A 15874-nucleotide genomic window follows, 5' to 3' on the forward strand; every position below is an offset into this window, starting at 1 on the left:
ATGCCTCTGAAGGTGGAAATACTGAATTTGGTGCAGTTTAATTTGTATGTGCTTTTAGGGTTTTTCAGATGAGAACTTAGAAAACAACTGTAACAAGTTCCTGCATACTGTCCATTTTCATTTAACGGTGCCAGGGCTCTTTTGTAATGGCAAAAATTTGCTCTGGTAGTTTTTGACAAAATTCTTGTGCATCGTAATCCAACTGGTTGCAGCTATCTCCCCAGAGGTGGAAGCACTTCATTAGGTCTATATATGTATACCCTGCATACCTTGGAGGGATACTTCAGGGATGAAAGGCATATTGTAATCTTCCTGCCTTACTAAATCAGTTTTACATGTCTGAGTTTGGCTGGATTTGATCAGCTGGTTTTCATACATTGTGTAATGAATGCAGCAAAGCCCTGTTAAGCAGGAATGAATGTTTTGGTTTAGACCTGCTTCTGTGGATGACCTTTTTATGGATTAATGCAAACTGGAGAAGGGGGAATAACAATGAGCAAACTCAGAATTAGCTTTTCCAGCCAAGTTTCTAACCGTGGGAAAAATGGGCTTTCAGATTTCCCATTCTGCACCAAAGATGAAAGGGATTGCAAAATTGTTTGACCAAGATTTCTATTCACTTAAGTCTTCTGCAAAGTACCTATTCCAAGGCAATAATGCAGTTTCAAATGCTTATGGAGTTGAAGTGTGGTGCAAGAAGCAACATATCCCTCAGGGAGAGAGAGTACATCTTTCCCCCAACATTGTTAGCCATGGCTGACCTGAGGTATAAGAGTGCTGAGCGAGAAACTTGTTTTTCTTTCCTCTCCCTCCCTTTGGGAGAAGATGCTACCTTGGATGAGAATTTGCAAATGAGTCACTGTCTAATGCTGTCAGCTGTATTTTTTGGTTACAAGCATTGTTACAATGTGTGTTTTCCTGTGGGTAAAGATATATATGGCCATGAATAACGCCAGGTAGTTAAATGTTGTAAGAGACCATTTCAGACCATTGCAAAGCTGAGTGCAGACTATGTCCCTGGGAGAGAGGGATGTTCTGCTAGCTCTGTATTACGTAGAATTTGGCCAATATGAGCTAGTCAAGTAGAAAAATAAGCTCTTCTTAAAACATAGTACTTGTGGGTTGGAATTACACCCCATCATCCCTCCTGTACTGGGAAGGAGGAAAAGAAACTTGAAAGTTGCCATCTTTGGCCTGTGTGGATAGAGGTGGGAGTGGAGAGATGGTCCAAGCTCTCTTGTCCTTAAAGGAGAGAGAAGAGAAGGACTGAAGGGTGGGAAGGGAAAGGGAAGATGGATGCAGATATATGTTTGGGTTGGGGGTGTGGGGAATCTCACCCACTTTGGGGCTGTTGTCCCCTGAAGAGCATGATGTGAAGAAGGCTACCGCTGGCGGTAGCAGCAGAGTTTGTTAGTTCTTCTGGATGACTGATGTGGGGGAGTTGTAAATGTGTGCGAGGAACTGAGAGTGAGTGAATCTGGTTTTCAATTGAAGCACGGGGGAACCTCGCTAATTCGCACTGTTAGTTAGTAGGTGCAATCTACCAAATTCTGCGAATTAGCGAGTAAATAAAGACAAGAAAGTCAAGACATACCCAGCACAAAGACCGAACATTTGTATTGGCAAGCGTAGCTTAGTCTTACGATGCTACCATAGCATACTAATATCCTGCAGTACACTTGTGATTCAGTGAAGTCTTACTAACATGAGACCTCACCGTGTTATTTTAAGCAGTCCAGAGAAGGGAGAATTAGCGAGGTTCTTCTGTAGTTTTGTTGAGTCAAAGAAATGAGATCACAGCAATACAGTATTGCTTTGTAGTGCAAACATACAAAACATTGTTTTTCAGAGTAGTGTGCAATCTATTTTTAAAAAAAAAAATCTCCGTGGATTTTTCCGCAGATTTTCCGCAGATTTCCAGTGGCCCCACTGATACCTTATCCACTCATCACCAAGGTTCGTTTACATTGTAGGCTTTGACAATGACTATGTTTACTGCTAGTTGCCAGATTTGTGACTCTTGTCCATCTGATTTTTTTATTTTATTTTTTTCACTCATTAACATCAGACTGTCAGGTTTGGTACTGCAGAAGGACTTTATTTATCTCTTGCAAGACTGGTTGAAAACTTCTAACCTTCGGCTTTTCTCTTGTTCTCCTATCTCTGTGCAGATGGCTGTTAATGCTTTTCCTCCTGTCCCCCTTGTTTTTTAGGAGGATATAAATGCTATAGAAATGGAGGAAGACAAAAGAGACCTGATATCAAGAGAGATCAGTAAATTCAGAGACACACACAAGGTAGTATTCTTGTTTTTGCACTTGATACAAATTAGGCTTTTTCAAAATCCAAAAAAAACCACTATTATAAAATTTAGCAGTTCGTTGCAATATCACTTAAAATTATGTTTATATTAGGCTTAATATACATAGAGTTCTTTACAAGTTGAAAAAAAGACAACTACCACGTTAAAGTGGCCCTTGACATCTTTATGCTAAGACTTTTGATTGCTACTGAGTATTTTGCAGTCTTCTCACTTTAACGTGAATAAAGGCAACTTAAGTTTCTACACATACATTAAGTCAAGATATTGATAACTAAAGGCTAAACGGGGCTGCAGTATAAGACATACACTTGAGTGTGTTTCTGTAGGTAGATTTGTAACATTATCCAAGATTTTATGAAGAGTTGAAACTTGAATTAAATTTTAGTCTTTTATTTTAATAGTTCTAAGTTAAGATTGGGGGAAGATTAAAATTAGGTCAGTGGTTACCAGACTTACCAAACTTTAGATGCATGGAAGAACTGTAAATTCCCATAAAGCTAATCTATTCATTGACCCCCACCATTATGATAGAGATCATATGGTGACTAATGCAAGATGAAACTCACAGCTTGGAAAGTAACATGGAATAGGATGTAAGTATGAGCTTCTGTTTTTTTTATACTTATGGATGCCCCCTCAGAAAAATATGCAAAGGGGTAACTGGCTTGGAAATGTTTGTGCACATCAAGTCCCACCTCAGGGTTACCACTTACAGAAGTTTCCACTAATGCTAGTGCATCTGTGAATGTTTCTGCTTTGGAAAATGATACTTGTGGATAGTGAAACACAACTATGCATGTCATGTTCTCATTTTAATGTTTAGCTTAAAGTTGGTGTTATCCTTTCCCCAACAAGACTGGAGTGGTCCTTGGCCTAGGGAAGTATCCTCAAGCTCTTCTTTTGAGCGCACACACTTTTATTTCAAAATACCCCCAAGTCCACGTTAAGGAAAATGTTGAAGGTGCATCAAGGTGAAGTATGCCCACGTTACTCAGCCTTACTACATGCAGTCACTGGGAGTGGTACCATGTATTCACACAACTGTGTCAATGTAAACGCAAGTGACTACACGCTGTTGTATGTACACATTCGGTTTTTCTCCACTGAAGTTGTTAAGAGATAAAAACCTGGGGAAAAACTGTAACAAATATTCTGGAGAAGCTCAGCAATTGAACGCGAAACTGGTCAGCAGTGAAACTTCAGTAGAGTTATGCTCAGTTCCAAGCCCCAAGTTGTCACTGGTGCTAAGATGCAAACAAGTTTTTAAAAATTAAAACTACCAAACAAAAAACGTGCTTCACTATTTCAGAAGCTGTTGGGCATTTCACTGCCTTTAAATCTGTATTATTGGGGAGGCTATTTTGGGCTTCTCAACATCAAAAATCAACTGAAAGTAGTCATTGTGTATATTGGATCTGTTTAAAGGGGGCTGTTGAATCTTTAGCAGCTGGCTAGTGAGCACAGTGAACCTTTGCATGTTTTTGGTATGAGTTTATAAAACAATAACCACAGACTGTCAGGGTATCAGCAATTGCAGGGGGCGTCCATTTACAGCACGGACGAGTCTGAAGAGAGCTCAAGGTAAGATTTATAATTCTTCTACCTGTTCATTTCTGTTCATTACTTCAGTTTATCCGATACCGTTCCCATCCCATTACCCTTTCAGATCCTCTTATGTAGGCTGATAGATATTAATGAGGTCAGATTTTTACTACAAAATAAAGCAATACTTTTTTTCTTAATTGGATTTTAAGAAAGTAGACCTAGAAAATGTGTTTTAATACACCAAGGCTTGTGTGTATATTTACACTTGCGTGAATAGATTAGACAAAAAGCAGGGGAAAAAAAAAGGGAAAACCCCCACGCTCTCTATCTCAATACAAACAGTTTTTGAGAGTGGCAAAAAAACTGGAATTCAACCAAAGAAATTTCTATTGGAACACCTAAGATAACCTGTAAGTATCAACCACTTCAGTATGTAAACTTTTCTTTAAAAGTATATGAAATTTGAGGTAAGTTGGATTTTTAAAAGTTGACAACCAAGTTGAACATCTGACCGTACTGAGGTCTAACACCATAAAGTCCTGTAAAATGCAGTCCTTTAGAAATTGGGTTTCAGTTCGGCGTATAGCGTAGAATTTAAGGTTTAGGGTTTTCTCATATCAGTTCTCTGCCAATTCCTACCATTTTTAGTCCCTTTTTCCTTTTGTGATTTCAATGTATCCGACATTGGTTTGCCTGTATTGTGCTATCAATGCAGTGTGGTTTCACTGGATACATTAATCACTAGTGAATTAGCTTTATTTCTGTAATCCTTTGTCGGTTCTTTGGTCCCTGTGCCTATGGCAGAAGAATACTCATCAGGTAAGATTGCTTTTTAAAGTTGTCTTAAATGCTTTGTTTAAGAAAAGAAAAAAAAACAAAACCCCACAACAACCCAACCAAACCAGAGAAAATGCTGTTTTATTGTTGCAGTTTTTAATTTCATTTCAGTGGTGGTAAACGTGGAGCCAAAGGGGATAAACCTGTTTGTTCTGCTCAATATTTGTTCAGTGGTATTCTGGCATCCATCAGGTTGAAATTTGGTATATTTGGTTGTTATTTGGTATATTTGTGAACCGTGTACTTGCTCTTCCTCCCAGAAACATAGCTTATAGGCAAGGTTAATCCAGTGTTGGCGGTCCATGTCCTAGCACAGCATCTGTAAGTGAACACATAACAATTGCTTCCAAGGATGGATTTATCTATCATTCTGTTGATGTATTTTCTATTGTCTTATAGGAATTCTGGTCATAGGAACTGTTTCTAATTGGGAAAAAAAAAAATGGCAATTTTGTACAATTTTTAGTAAAACTGTAGCAGGTAACCCTTTAGTTTCTGTGTTTCCAAAGAGCTATTTCCAACCTTTTTAAAACTCTTTCCATCTTACAGTGGTGGAAGTTAAGTATTCCATTCTGCAGAGTCCAGTTCTTACCAATGAACCATTAGAACTTTTTTAGGGAGGGTAAATGGGAAAGGTTGCAGCTCTCTTCACTGTTTAACCACATGCACCATGTGTAAGTGGATCAATTTCTTTACCCAAGTATTCATATAGGATGGTTTTGGTCTGCTGAGACTTTTTGGAAAACAGCTCACTGCCCCAGTAAGCATTCCACTGAAATATGCTTTCCTAGTTGGACAGAATTAATTTTATCAGCAAGGAGTCCATGTTGCTTGTACCCAAGTGGCTTAGAGGGCCAATGGAATTTGTGGCCTGCCTTAATCACGACTGGCAGTGCACTGTGTATGTGCAGTTTAGTCAGCTTATAATATGAGGCCAGCCCTACTCTGCTAAGGTTGGAGATTGCTGGTCTGTGTAGATCTATGCTTTTGCACGAAACTTAGTCTTGTGATTGCTGCATTTTGATTTCATATTTATGAGTTCCAAAAACTACCCACCAAACCCTATTTAATATCTTTAAATCAGTGGCGGTTTTGGTATTTCCATTACCAGCCTTGTGTGTCGCGCCGGGAATATCCAGGTCCTATATCTACAGAATTAACTATGAAAGTTCTCTTGTTGGTTTTTAGAAACTGGAGGAGGAAAAAGGCAAAAAGGAGAAAGAAAGACAGGAAATTGAAAAAGAACGCAGAGAAAGAGAAAGGGAACGGGAGCGTGAACGAGAAAGGAGGGAGCGTGAAAGAGAGAGGGAACGTGAACGAGAGAAGGAGAAGGAACGGGAGCGTGAACGGGAGCGAGATAGGGATCGTGACCGGACTAAGGACCGAGACAGAGACCGTGAACGAGACCGAGATCGTGACAGAGATCGCGAAAGAAGCTCGGATCGCAACAAGGATAGGAGCAGATCAAGGTAAAAGCATTTGAGTTGCTAATTATTTCCGGGTTTCCTTGTGCTGTGTACTGAGCACGCGTCATTCAGCAGGTCAGCTGCTGTTGAAAAGAGAATAGTCCTGGGAAGTCAGAATTCTAGAAAATGCTTTGTTTACACAAAGGGGAAGAATACTTGATGCACTTGGCTGCATGGGAATACAGTGATAGCAATATGCCTTTCTCAACCATGACTTAAGCGCACTGGTTTTATCTTAAATGTCTCTTATTTTCTCACGGGTGGCTTTATTCCTACTTGATGTTTTCTTATGTCGATGGTATCTTTTAGCCTAAGTTGGTCTCACCTTTCGCTCTTGATACATGGGGGTTTTGGTTGATTCATTGAAGGTTTTTTAACAAAAGCAAGGAGATGCGTCTTTCAGTCTTAAACTGCGACTAATCATGTCAGGCTCTAGATGCTGTTTTGCCTCTTCGTCTCAGAAAAAATAGCAGTTTCAGTTCAAATGATCTTGTGTGTAGTGTTCAAGCTCTCTGTAAAACCATGTAAGTATGAAGGATTTATGAAGCATACCCTTTATTTGTAAGGTTTTGTGTCATTTATGAAGAACTACTAACACAGTCTGATAAGAATTGCCATGTGCTCATGCTTCATTTCTGTAGATACCATTATTTAATGTTTAGTGCTCAGACAACTACTTCCAGGCAAATGTGGTTTTGCATGTATCAGTAATGTCAATTTGTGTTCACTGCTGTATCAGCTAATCATCCTGTACAGCTGCAAAAGAGTAACTTGCAAGATGCTATACATAGTGTGTTATGCATTTGAAGTTAAATTGTTTTGAGTGGAGAGGAAGGCTCTCTACTTCATTTTGGACTTCTTCCTTCCTTCAGAGAAAAAAGCAGAGACAGAGAAAGAGAACGAGAGCGAGAAAGGGAGAGAGAACGAGAGCGAGAGAGGGAGAGAGAACGCGAGCGGGAACGGGAAAGAGAGCGTGAGCGGGAACGAGAACGGGAGAAGGATAAGAAGAGGGACCGAGAGGAAGATGAGGAAGATGCCTATGAGCGCCGAAAACTAGAGAGAAAACTGCGGGAAAAAGAAGCAGCATATCAAGAGGTAGGTTGGGATTTTTAGGGTTCCTTAAGGTAAAAATTGTTTCTGAGATGTGATGAGTCTTCTACTATAAAATACATCATTTCTTCTTCCTCTGGTTTTCCTAAATTCATTTTTAGTCTTTTGACTACATGAATGGGGCTAGAATATACATAACTGTTGGAACAACTCTGAACTCCTCCTGACGTGTTAAATTGTCGATAAATAGTTTGCTTCATTTTAATGTGGCTGGTTTTAAATACTAATGCGAACTAACTACAAAGTAGTCCCACTATTTGTGACGTTCTTGAGACTAAAGTGTGTGTGTGTGTGTTCTTCTGTTGTAGCGTCTTAAAAACTGGGAAATCAGAGAACGGAAGAAAAGTCGAGAATATGAAAAAGAGGCTGAAAGGGAAGAAGAAAGAAGAAGGGAAATGGTAAGGCTTGTAGTTCTACTTGTAATTTGGGCCTTGTTCTTTGGGTCTCTTCTGGAGTGGAACATTCTACTGCTCTCGCTTTGTATAAGCACTGTGTATGTTTTATGCAAAGATGAAGAGTTAGTGGACTTGAAACAGAAGATGTCTAGTAAGTGGTAGTACTACTAAGAGTCTGGAAAACAAAGCCTAGTGGTTTGATATTGTGAAGGTAAAAGAGTGAAGTAGGCAGCTGCAAAATACTGTGGTTTGTTAGTCATGCACTGTTACCTCTGTTTTTGTCAGGTTTGTAGCAAACCCTACCATATGTTCTATGTCATGCAGGTGGAACTAGACCAGTCTTTTTATTTCCAACCTGCCTGTGTGCCTGAACCTTCTAGATAATGTATGATAAAATACTCTATATTGTATCTAAGCACTTTGTAAATGTCTCTCTTCAGCTCATCAATTGGGAATCATCAGTTAGGTAACGCTGACAAGTTTTGTCCAAGGCTATATGGTTTGGGATGGTACAACAGGAGAGTGCTTATCCTGGAAGTATCCATTAGATTTGTTTCTGTGCCGAAGTAGCGTTTTTGTTTGTTTGTTTGTTTTAATCACACCTCATAAATTACAGTTAAGCTGCCATTTTAAAATATCCAGTACTGGACTTAAGGATTTTGAGCACAGGAACTTGGATCCTCTCTTTCGTTATATAAAAAAAATGCTAAATGTTAAGCTCTTGGAAAGAAAAAGAGAAATTATTTTATAACGTTACTTTCTGGCTCATTTTCTTGTAGGCAAAAGAAGCCAAACGGTTAAAAGAATTCTTGGAAGATTATGATGATGACAGAGATGACCCAAAATATTACAGGCATGTAGTATTTTATAGTGTTGATTCCTACCAATAAAGTCATTGTTCATTTTCACACAGCTGTGGGGTTTGTTGGCAAAGGCTTATGGAGTTTAGACTTGACTGATTTTGTGGTGATGTAAAAGTTAAAAAGTAACCTAAGTTAATTCAGTGTGCTTTAGAGAAGTGTCAGAGGAAGAAGGGAAAATCCTTATTGCTACTTGTTAATGCAGGGGAGTATCTGCTCCTTCCTGTCACTTAACTTCTGGGTGAGATGGAGGAGAGGTCAGTGTAATGCCAACATAAGGTGGCAGGGAGAAGGGATCAAGCATGTTTCTTAAAAATTCTCTACAAGGAAATCTGTAAGTTGTACAAAGAACAAACCTGTAAAGGATGGGAAAGATCTTTCAGCATGAGACTAAATAAAATTTGCAGAACTGGTTCTTGTCAACTAAAATCCTATGAAATAATGAAATTCTTTTTCTGAGCTCTGCAGTCACATTCTCTACATGTGTTTAATGGGATGGTATAGATCCTGTTTAGTGAGGTTGGGAATTGATATCTTAGTCACTTGTGTTACAAAAAATAGAAGACACCTGTATCAGGCATTTCTTGTATTGTGGTTCAAGGTTCACATTGGAATGTTCTTTGAATTACAAAATCTGTATCTTTTATAGGGGTAGTGCTCTTCAAAAGAGACTACGAGACAGGGAGAAGGAGATGGAAGCAGATGAACGAGATAGGAAAAGGGAAAAGGAAGAGTTAGAAGAAATTAGGCAGCGCCTTCTGGCCGAAGGGCACCCAGATCCCGATGCAGAACTCCAGAGGGTAAGTAGCTGTTGGTCTGATAGGGGAAAAAAGAGCCCTTGGTATTCTGGTGGTATTGAGCAAAATTGTGTAAGAGATCTGATAGTTAATATTAGCTCTGTTCACTTTTTCTTAAAAAGATGTTTGTGTGAGTAGTGACAATGCTGGAAACAACCAACAGAAAAAAAACAAACCAGCCACAAAAACAACCAAACCCTTCCCCTATGGGGAAAACCACCACCACCAAAGCCCACAAACAAACCTCTCCCTCCCCCCCAAGCTTTCCTGATCTATGTCAAAAGTGTTTCTGATTATAATGGCAGTAGTTGCATACATTTGTTCCTGAGTATCAGGAACTTTAGGAAACAGATTGCTTTCAGGCAGTGTTGTTTTTCAGAAGGCTTCTTTCTAGCTAATTTTCTGTTTCGTTGTAGATGGAGCAGGAAGCTGAGCGGCGTAGGCAGCCACAAATAAAACAAGAGCCAGAGTCTGAGGAGGAAGAGGAAGAGAAGGCAGAAAAAGAGGAAAAAAGAGAAGAGCCAGAGGAAGAGGAGGAGGAGCCTGAGCAAAAGCCCTGCCTTAAGCCTACTTTGCGACCCATCAGCTCTGCCCCATCTGTTTCTTCTGCTAGTGGAAATGCAACCCCTAACACACCTGGAGATGAATCTCCCTGTGGCATTATTATCCCTCATGAAAATTCACCTGATCAACAGCAGCCAGAGGAGCACAGGCCCAAAATAGGACTTAGCCTCAAACTGGGCAAGTTTACATTTTATGTTCCATGTGTAAAAGAGTGAAAAACATGCCAAGCTGGGTAGCCACAGTTTTCCAAATAGATTGTATGTTTTGATGTGCTTATAGGAAGCTGTTGTTACCTATAGGCTGTGCTTGTTTTCAAGATGATACACTTTATAGATCTCCTTCTAAAATCTGGAGGGGGGGCAGGAAAAGGAAGGTTGTATCCTCAAGGCTTTATGCTTTTAGGAATGCTCTGAGCTTGGATCAGTTATTTCCACATTATTTTTCACCTTACTAAAAAAAAAAAACAATTGCTGTTTTTCATGGATGTAAGTATATGTTAGATGTAAGCCCTAGAGTGGTCTTCTGTTCATTCACAAAAACCTTTTTAAAAGAAAGCTGAAAATTAGGTTGTTTTTATTAAACAATATTGGGGCTGTGGTTTAAGCTCACACTGTGTTAGACCTTATGAAGAGAAGACCATATGATATTAAGCTACTTAAAGCTTTTCCTACAACTAGATTTATTGTGACTTTTTGCTTTTGTGCTCTGCCTCTGATAGGTTTGAACTCAGGCTGTGGCCATCCCTCAGTGAGGGTGTGAATTGTTTTCAGGGCAGAGGAGGAAATCTGTTTTTCAAAAATCTTGAACAGACTCCTTTGACATTTTTATAACAGAGTGAGAGATTAAAATGCTGATGCTAGAAATTCACAGACCTTTATATAACATGCAAGATTATATTCATCAAGAAATGTGTGAAGAGCAAACTAGTTCAGCTGCAGCTTATGAATATGTTACTCTGTCTTGGATTGTAGGTGCCTGCAATAGCCCTAATCAGCCCAATGCTGTAAAGAGGAAGAAGCTTGCAGTGGATAGCGTTTTCAATAAATTTGATGATGAAGACAGTGATGATGTGCCACGGAAAAGGAAACTTGTACCCCTGGATTATGGAGAAGAAGATAAAAGCAATATCAAAGGCAGTGTCAATACAGAAGAGAAACGCAAACATATTAAGAGTCTCATTGAGAAGATTCCCACGGCGAAACCAGAGCTCTTTGCTTATCCTCTTGACTGGTCAATTGTGGATTCAGTAAGTTAACTTCTTTTAATCACTCACTAAAAAAAGCCTATTTTTTCTAAACAAACCTTGGAACTGAAAAACAGCGTTCCTAGAATCCCAGTGGACTGCAGCATCATCATCAAATGGAATCAAACTTGAATACCATATTTCTTGTCCATAGATAACACTTACTCTGAAGCATGCCTGCTTATTTTTATTTAGTCTCACTTGAATTGTTGTTCCAAATTATCTAGCAGTTTTATGGAAGAGGGAATAAAGACCCTGTAAGACATTTTTGAATGGCTGCCAGAAATACCTGCACCTGACAATTTGCTACAGGTTATCTCATTGATAGCAAAATATGTCTTCAGCTAAATAGTTGCTTGGGTCTCCTAGCTGCCTATTTGTCAGTATGATTTTTGAGACACTGATGCTTAGAGAAGTAATGGATTTGGGGCTTGATTTTGGTGTTGTTTTTTCCAGACGCTAATGGAACGTCGAATTAGACCGTGGATCAACAAGAAAATCATAGAATATATTGGTGAAGAAGAAGCCACGCTAGTTGACTTTGTTTGTTCAAAGGTTAGTATCTTCCACTTCCTTTGTGAAGTCTGAGATTTGCTCCCAATTTAAGCTGCAGCAATGACTGAAGTACCTGTATTTGAAAGCAGTCTGTGCTTAGCTTCTCTGTAATTTATGGTACTGGTCAGGAGAGACAGTTAGTGTACTTGAGATCGGTATGTACCCTAATGTTCTACATGTGCTTGTGCACAACTTGTACATGCTAGATTGCTCTCTGCCATCAGATAAGCATGGAATTGGATAAAGAAAGGAACAGGTGAGGAGAGTTAGTATTAGAAGTCACTCTGCTGTCTCTTTTCGTTGTTGCACAACTTGTTTAATCTAAACTCTGCATAGCTTCTTCCACCAAACCATAAACTAAATTCTAGTAGCTTGCTTTTTGTAATCTGTCACCAAAATTCTGTGGCTTTTTATCAGTTGGGAATTTCAACAAATTTGACAGCTTAGATGGTACTCTTGTTCGTAATGGGCTTATCTTGGTTTGTCTTCTAGGGCTTCTCTATGAGGCAAAACAAGTGATAGTTTTGTGGAATGGGCAGTTAGCAGAAGCTGGAAAACAGTTGAATATTTGCCAGGCTTAAATATTTGCCAAGCTTAAATCCTGTATTCTAGTATTGAAAGACAACTTGTTCCTGGAAAAAAAAATAGTTAACAAGCAGATGGAAAATTGAGTTGTGAAGAGTGATACAGGGAGAATTTTGCCTTTGTCTTCCACTAGGATGCTGTTGTTGAAGGAAGAGAAGCTTATTCCTTAGAGCAGGAGAGCTTAATTGGAGATGCAAAAATAGCCAGCAAATACAGGACCTCTTGAATCTCTGTAGCTTCCTGGAACTTGTTCCTCAGTAGCTAGTCATAAACCAGCGCTCACTCACTGTGATAGCATCTGTTGTGGTTTAATACTGATTTTTGTCATGACTAAAACTAAGAACTAATGAACTGCAAATACTATGCATGTGCAAAGCATTTAAAATCCTGGAGAAGTACCTATCTTTTATCCAAAGATGTTTATGTGGCTTGCTCCCAATTTCCAGTCTAAAAGCCATCTCTTTTGTTCAGGTTATGGCTCACAGCTCACCACAGAGTATCCTGGATGATGTTGCCATGGTAAGCAGAAGTTGTGTAACTGATAAATGTGTTAGAGGTGAAAGTTGTGATTAAACAGATCGTGCAAGCAGAGGCATGATTTTTGCAGTTACAGCATCTAGGTAGAAATTGCTGATCCCATATTCACACATTCTGTCCCTAATGGTAGAGGCAATAATCAACAATAACAGAACTCTATCAGAAATATAAACTTGTATTCCTTTTCATTCTTGTAACTAGATTTTTATAATTAGTGGATCTGTTCATAGTTAATAAGCAAAAGGTGATTTTTCTCTATAATATTAAAAGCTCTTTTGGCCCAGTGTTGGAAGGGAGAAACTTAAGGTGAATAAAAACTAATTGTTCACTCTCTTTGAGTAAGGAAATCTGGAGACAAAACAGGTTGGAGCCAGGCACATAGCAGAAGTTAATAGCTTGTCATTGACAGGACCAGTAGGTGACTTGGGGAGCTTCCTGAGAGGAGATGTGCATACTAAAAGTTTGCATGAGTTCTAAAAAAGCCTGAATAATATGTTCAGGGAAGAGAAATATATTGAGAGAGATTTTTTTTTAATATCTAAGGAAGTTGCAAGCAGAAAATGAGCAGAGACTGGGTGCGAATTAAGGGAAAATATCACAAGTATATCTTCTGTTCTAGACATTTTTCCCAGGCCTGCCATTTCTCTGCCTTTTCCCAAGCCACTTTTGGAGACTAGGATACCAATACTTTCATCTCTTAGTGCTCAACAGCTGCATTTTAGAAGTATATAATTTAATTAGAGTTAAGTCAAGTGATAGATGCAGGACAAACAAATTCACTGAAGTTTTATCCAATGCCTCTCTCAAAGGCTTAACTTAAATTGCACTGCCTCCGCTTTGTAGTTTTGGTGTATCTAGAATTACTCTGTTACTGGAATGCCTAACCTAAACATTAATCTCTAAAATTTGTATTTCCTACAGGTACTAGATGAAGAAGCTGAAGTTTTCATAGTCAAAATGTGGAGGTTGTTGATATACGAGACAGAAGCAAAGAAGATTGGTCTAGTGAAATAAAACACTCTCCTTGCTTCTAGGGTTCCATTTCAATTTTGGGCTTTCCCCCTCCCCCCCCATCATTCAAAGACTTCAAATTTTCTCTGTTCTCAGAGACTTGAGACCTGTATTTTTTTATGTAGAAAATGTGAATTTTTTTTTCCCCCCTCTCTGTTCTGGGGCCCCCTTTTCCCTTCTCAGCTATCTGAGTCCTGCATTGGTTGTTTTTTAAATTCACAAGGTACAATGACCGGTATGGTTTATAAGCTGCAGCTACTGTACATGCTCTCTGGTAATTTTGTTACCTTACTCTGATTCTTGTAAATATCAAGGGAAAAAACAAACAGCCCCTCTTTTACAAAACTTCTGCACTTAATGTGGAACTGCATCAGTTACCGATGAAGGCAAATTACTTCACTGCAAATTTGTCATTGCTTAATTCTTTCAGGGATGGATTTATTTTTTTTCCATATTCTCCCTCTTTATTTAAGGAATGATCAGAACACAATTTAAAAAGAAGTGGCTTGAGCTGCTTTCACCTAACAGCTCTGTGTCATTTGGTCCCCTCAGGCTTCCCATTCTGAGGGGAACCAGCACCAGTCTTAATATTTCATTGCCCATTTAGAATTACTGATGAAGCTGGGAGTTCATCTCTTGCAGATGCTCTGCTGCTTTCCCAGGCATTGCAAGTTGCAGGCAGTTTTTTTGTCCTTTGCTCAGTTAAAACAACAGCAGGACCTCAATTCAGTAATTGCTACTTATGGATTTTTTAATTATTTTTTTTAGAATTTTTTTTTAAATGTTAAGTATCTTCTGCTCTGTTTCATTTTAGCCCTTCCCTACTATCCCATCTGTCTTCAAATAATCAGATGGGTTTTGTTTGTTGTTTTTTTTTTTAAAAAAAATAATTATTTTTTAATACTTTTATTTTAATTTAGAAAAAAACCCCACACCTGTTTGGACCATAGTTGACAAAAACTAAACTCTACATTTTCAAACATAGCTGAAGTCTTGTTTTTCTCCATACTGTTAAACTAGCCTGACTTTTGTTTTCTACTGTAAGCAGCCTGCTGTCCACAAAGAGAGGGTGACATTTTCCTGCCATGTTTGTGTGGGGTTTTTCTAAGCGGGCTGCCCCGGTATAAAGGACGAGATGTACTGTAAACTGCATTTTTTAATCTCATACCTGGGTAAGAAGAGAACTCAGTAATGTGCTGTGAGCTGTTTTGATTGCAGGAGGACTGTGGTCCAAGGAGCAAACTGTCTCAGAAACATTTTTTTTAATTTTTAAACACAATTCTTAATAGCAAACAAATTAAGTAAAGGTGTTCCAGTATCTCTATATTTAACTGAAGGATTACAGGTTGACCTGTTCAGAAAATGTAACTGTGACCTTGAGTTACTAGTTCTTTGTATCTGGAGAGGACACTTGAAAACACTGTTCTTAACAAATGGGATCGTGTAAAGGTTCCACCATGTAAATATTTCAGATATTAAAAATGTATATATTTGATTTAAGGGCTGATATTCTTTTGGAGTCTTGTGCAGCAGGCAGTCATATTTAACACTGCTTCCTGAATCAACAAGTGTTCCCAACTTAGGGGTGGAGGGGTTTAAATCTACCTCCTGCTTTGTCAGGTGACTCAGAGCCTGCAAACGCAGATGTGATCCCAGTATGTTCTTTCTCATCCCTGTAATAGTCACACATCAGAAAATGTTCCTTATTTTTTTAATCTTGTAGTGGAGTGCTCAGATGTTACAATTATGTTGCACTTGAGTCTGTGAGAATGTTTTGTTTTACATGCTGACATGCTGCAATCTTCCTCTTTTTCTATTTTCCCTGCAACTTGATGTTACCCCAAGAAATCACTTCCCCATTCTTCCCAAACATATTTGCATCAGCATTTACCAAAAATTCTCCAAATTCTGAATAAATTCTAATCTTGCTCTGTTTGTAGTGAATACAGAGAAGAGGGAGAGTCAATTTCCTTTTGTCCTGCTACTATGGCATTCTCTGTCATTACTAGTAGTTAAACAATCCAGATGTGTTGTAATGCCATTGTA

General features: G+C 38.8%; 1 protein-coding gene across 2 annotated transcripts in view; it reads left to right on the top strand.

Annotated features, from left to right (window-relative positions):
• Positions 1 to 15323, top strand: part of RBM25 (RNA binding motif protein 25) — a 37419-nt gene extending 22096 nt beyond the window's left edge. The window contains exons 8-19 of one of the 2 annotated variants that reach the window (XM_068162167.1): positions 1903 to 1956; positions 2214 to 2297; positions 5894 to 6174; positions 7044 to 7266; positions 7590 to 7679; positions 8456 to 8529; positions 9186 to 9336; positions 9750 to 10074; positions 10869 to 11143; positions 11597 to 11695; positions 12752 to 12799; positions 13739 to 15323. In XM_068162167.1, the coding sequence (XP_068018268.1) occupies positions 1903 to 1956; positions 2214 to 2297; positions 5894 to 6174; positions 7044 to 7266; positions 7590 to 7679; positions 8456 to 8529; positions 9186 to 9336; positions 9750 to 10074; positions 10869 to 11143; positions 11597 to 11695; positions 12752 to 12799; positions 13739 to 13831 (1797 nt within the window). In that variant the 3' untranslated portion in view covers positions 13832 to 15323. The remainder of the gene's footprint in view (positions 1 to 1902; positions 1957 to 2213; positions 2298 to 5893; positions 6175 to 7043; positions 7267 to 7589; positions 7680 to 8455; positions 8530 to 9185; positions 9337 to 9749; positions 10075 to 10868; positions 11144 to 11596; positions 11696 to 12751; positions 12800 to 13738) is intronic. The other variant, XM_068162168.1, reaches the window with a different exon arrangement.
• The last annotated feature ends 551 nt before the right edge of the window (positions 15324 to 15874 follow it).

The sequence above is a fragment of the Melanerpes formicivorus genome, unplaced genomic scaffold, assembly GCF_026170545.1.
Source record: "Melanerpes formicivorus ecotype bairdi unplaced genomic scaffold, bMelFor1.0.p_v2 SCAF_62, whole genome shotgun sequence".
Lineage (NCBI taxonomy): Eukaryota > Metazoa > Chordata > Aves > Piciformes > Picidae > Melanerpes > Melanerpes formicivorus.